Genomic DNA, 4,839 nt, shown 5'->3' with positions numbered 1-4,839 from the left:
CCATTTTAAAACTAAGAAAAAGGCAAAAGTTCATTTCAAAAGATTCCCAGTAAGATTATGTGTCGCGTTATATACGTTTAATATTACATTTTTCATTTTGTTAAACATAAGAATGAAACTTTTAGCTGGATTGAGTGCTTCTATGTTATTTCTGAGATGTACTTCTCTACTTGGCCAATAATAATAATCCAAAAAACACTGAAAGAGAACATGCACTGCTCCTTTCTCATAATTTAATAATATGAAAACAGCAACAATAATAATAGATTATGATGAATTGAAATGGACTTAATTAGTGAACTCAATTCCTTGTTCAACAAATAATTGACTATTTAATATATTGCCTTGGTCGCCACTTTGGTCAAACATGGTGTCTTTCTTTTGTTTTGGGCATTAGTTTTCTGTTGTCCAATGAATGAGAAAATCAGTGAAAACTAAGAATCTGTTGTGGAGTTGTTGCTTTATAAATTTCACACGTTTATTGAACCCTCACTCCATGTGTTTGTAAGAGAGAGAGAGAGAGAGAGAGAGAGAGAGAGAGAGAGAGAGAGAGATTGAAATGATTGAGGATGTGGTTATTGTGGGAGCAGGAATAGCTGGTTTAGCCACTGCAGTGGCACTGAAGAGAGTTGGTGTTAAGGCATTGGTGTTGGAGAAATCAAATGGGCTTAGAGCCACAGGTGCAGCTTTAACCCTCTTCCCAAACGCTTGGGTTGCTCTTGATTCCCTTGGAGTTTCTCAAAAGTTGACCTCCGTTTATTCCACTTTCGAAAGGTAAATTTTTACTGCCTAATAAAGAGCAGACTATGGAACTATGGTATATTTACACAAATAAGTTTACATCTGAAAGTTGGTGCACTTATATTTTCAGTTCACTTATTTGTGTTACCTACTTTTGGCCTTCTGTACCAGAATATATGTAACCAATACCATTACTGGAGAAATTCAAGAAATCCCTTCGTCGGGAGCTATTCGGTAAGCATTGTAAACTCTCTGTTTTATAACTTTTGTGTTCCAACGAGGATTTCTTAATTAACATGGCTAATTACGTATGTGAATTATTAGTGCTGGAAATGAACCCAGACCAGTACACAGGAAAGCCTTGCTCAAGGCTCTCGCAGATGAACTTCCAATTGATTCTATTCGTTTCTCAAGCAAGATCACTGCCATAGAAACCCAAGAACATGAGGGCTCATCTCTTGCTGTTGTTCACATGGAAGATGAAATTATCATCAAAGCAAAGGTATTGTGATCAAACTCACCTTTGACCTTCATTCTTTTCCATATTTTCTCAAAACAGCTTTCAAATTTGTGAGCTGCTTCAAATTTGCAGGTTTTGATTGGCTGTGATGGGGTGCACTCAATAGTGGGAAGTTGGTTGGGACTAGCTGAACCGGTTCATTCTGGGCGGTCAGCGGTTCGAGGAATGGCTGTGATTCCTCAAGGCCATGGACTAAAGGAAGAAGTCCAGCAGTTTGTTGGTGCAGGCAAAAGGATTGGTTTTGTTCCCCTGACTAAAACAGATGTTTATTGGTTCCTAACTTGTGCCTCTGCTGATAAAGGTTCTACTTTTCAACCTTAACTTTTATCTTCATCTCCTTCACGTGATAAGGGGAAAATGTAATTGTCTAAATATTATAAAGATTGATTATCTAACTGCAAAAATTAATGTAAGTGAAGCAATGCCTTTCTGAATTTCATATTTGGCATGTGTCATATCAGATGCCTACTTGGGAGGAAACCCTGAAGCAATTAAGAGTGAAGTGCTTGAAAAATATGCCAATGACTTGCCCGAACTATATCAAGACATTATCAATCACTCTGATCTTTCAACATTGACATGGGCACCGTTAATGTTCAGGAAACCATGGAAGGTAGCATTTGGAAACTTGTGCAAGCAAAACATCACAGTGGCCGGCGATGCCATGCATCCTATGACACCGGACTTGGGACAAGGCGGTTGTTCAGCACTTGAAGATGCTGTGGTGTTGGGTAGGCACATTGGGGCCTGCATCGCACAAAAAGGAGGACTTGTCCCTAGAGAGATGATTAAAGCAGTATCTAATTATGCAGAGGAAAGAAGGTGGCGAGTCACTTGGTTGGTCACTGGCTCCTTCTTGTCAGGGTGGGTTCAGCATGGTGGCCCTATGTGGGGGCTGAAGTTCTTCAGAGACGCCATCTTTTACAAATTTGTTTTCCCAAGGATTGCTAGAGTTATGCATTACAATTGTGGGAAACTTGCGTAGAGTCTCCATTCCTATGAAGCACAAGTTTTCTAAATGAAGATAGAAATTCACATCTTTAACATCATTTGTCTCACTAGAGGATTTTAGTCTTTGTCCCGGGTTTGTTTCCAGCTTTTTTATATATTAATTTATTTTTGTTATAGTAATAATGATGATAATAATAATAAGGGATATGATTATTACTTCCCAAAGAGAATGTTACTTTGATGCACAAGCAAGTTGATGGCATAACAAGTGATGACCCAGTTGGAGTTTGGATTGTTGTTATCGAGGTTCTTTGTGTACAGTTTCATTTCTCTTAATTGTAATATTTCAATCCAGATATATCTATATCATTTCATGATATGAGGAGAAAATTGAATCTTAATGGCTGGAAAAAATGTTAGCATATGAGCATTAAATTCCTCATAATCCAATAATAATCACAACAATGCTCATACATATCATCCAAGACCAAATATTTTATTTAGGGCATCAAATTAACAATAAGAATCTCCAATGTGATCAATACAAAACACAAGGTAAGTGAGAAATCTTAGAGAGAAACAAATAAGGAGCAATCCTCTTTTACTATCCACATTACCATTAATTAAACCCTCTTACACTTTATATCTATCATACTCTTCTAACCTTAACCTTAAGGTTATGGGTTAATTGGGCCAATTGGTTTAATTAAGGAAAATTTACACTCGATACTATTATTTTTTTTTACAATTTAACTGTTGCACATTGTTTCTTATTTTTTTACTACTCCAGTTTATACTCGATATATTGTGTTTTGTGGAAAAAAAAAATTGTTCCACTTTAATCACACGTGGCGTCCATAATTTAATCTAATCTTTTAATTATATTTTAAGTTTTAAAAAGTCTTGATTTGATTGATGTTGTTACTTTTGTGACAGTTTTTTTTACATCTAATACTATTTTTTTTTATAATTTTACTATTGCACGTTATTTATTACTATTTTATTGCTCCAATTTATACTCGGTATACTGTGTTTTGTGGAAAAAATATTTATTTCATTTTAATCACAAGTGGCAACCCATATGATTTAATCTAATCTTTTTATTATATTTTAAGTTTTAAAAAGTTTTGATTTGATTGATGTTGTCACTTTTGTGACAGTTTTAATCTAATCTTTTATTTTCTTTTACTTAAAATTGATGATAAAAAAGATCAGACCCAAAATATACACGTTCTCATTTCAATTTTTCATCCTATTTCCTATTCTTCTCTCTCTCTATTCATCTACTTCTTCGTGGGCTTTTTTTTTTGTGTGTTTCAAAATCTATACAGTTATTATATTTTTTTCACTATCTTTCGCCCCGCCCCGCCCCCCCCCCCCCCCCTCTTTCTCTCTCTCCATTAACATATAAGTTTTTTATTTTGTTTCTTGTTTAGTTCTTCTTCTTCATCTTCTTTTCATTTTTTTCTTTAGTTTTTTTAATTTTCAGTCACGCTTTTAGGAAAGATAAGAGTGTGATTTTTTTATTCTGATTTTTTAGAACTGGTCTTGCAAATATAGTCGCTACTGTATCTGGTGTTGAGGTTGTGCAGAAGATGGTTAGTTTTTTTAGTCCTTTTTCCTTTTTCCTTTTGTTTTTTATTTGTTTTAGTGTTATTTTACAGTTATTTTGGCATGATTTATTTATTTGACGTCGATTTTATGTTCTTGCTCCATCTTGCCAGAATTAATGATTGTTTTCCAAGTGTTCTCGTGTTGTTGTGGTAGTTTTGTCTGTGGGTGTGGAAGATAAAGGCTATAAGTACATTTCTTCTTCTAATCTATGGTTGTTTTTGTATTTCTTTTTTATTATGATTCTCCTATAAATACATTAAATACATTTGACGAGCCCATTGGTAAAAAGGTTTTGAGGGGTGTGACTCTTTTATATTTTTTTAAATGGTTATATCTGCTTCATTGTTTTACATTTGTTTTGCGTTATTTTAGTAATTTTTTTATTCTGATTTTTCATGATTGGGCTTGTAAATATAGCCAATATTGTATATGGTGTTGAGGCTGTGCAGAAGATGGTTAGTTTTTTTAATCATTTTTTTCTTTTGTTTTTTAATTTATTTTAGTGTTATTTTATAGTTTTTTTGCCATAATTATTTATTTGACGTCGATTTCTCTATTTTTATTCTATCTCGCCAGAATTAATGATTGTTTTCGGGTGTTCTCGTATTGCTGGGGTGGTTCTGTTCGTGAGTGTGGAAGATAGAAGCCTGGTATGTAATTTTCGGCGTCTACAGCATAAAAGAAAAAAAAGGCAAGGACAGTATAAATTTAATTTTTGCCGTGTGACAGTATAAATGTAAACATTTTACTCAAAATCTAATATTTTTTTAAAAAATTCTTTTAATTAATAGTAGACTATAATTTAATGGGGCAATTATGGTTATAAGGGTGCTTACATGTGGCTCTTATACATTTAGTGACTATTAACCATCCTATTACGGTTATTGACAAATATTGGGATTTTTACAAATATACCCATATAAATTTCATAAGTTACAAAAACACTGTGGCAAGGGAAAAATAACTTTGAGAAATTCCACAATACACCCCCTTAAAATGGATACATTGATGCA

General features: G+C 33.8%; 1 protein-coding gene across 1 annotated transcript; it reads left to right on the top strand.

Annotated features, from left to right (window-relative positions):
* Positions 1-366: 366 nt before the first annotated feature.
* Positions 367-2,602, top strand: LOC115712203 (monooxygenase 2). The gene is made up of 5 exons (XM_030640453.2): positions 367-774; positions 913-975; positions 1,066-1,243; positions 1,334-1,562; positions 1,723-2,602. Exons 1-5 carry the CDS (start codon positions 560-562, stop codon positions 2,244-2,246), a joined length of 1,209 nt encoding a protein of 402 aa, XP_030496313.1. The 5' UTR covers positions 367-559; the 3' UTR covers positions 2,247-2,602.
* The last annotated feature ends 2,237 nt before the right edge of the window (positions 2,603-4,839 follow it).

Source organism: Cannabis sativa, chromosome 4 (assembly GCF_029168945.1).
Source record: "Cannabis sativa cultivar Pink pepper isolate KNU-18-1 chromosome 4, ASM2916894v1, whole genome shotgun sequence".
Classification (NCBI taxonomy): domain Eukaryota; kingdom Viridiplantae; phylum Streptophyta; class Magnoliopsida; order Rosales; family Cannabaceae; genus Cannabis; species Cannabis sativa.
This window is presented reverse-complemented; position numbering and strand designations above follow the sequence as displayed.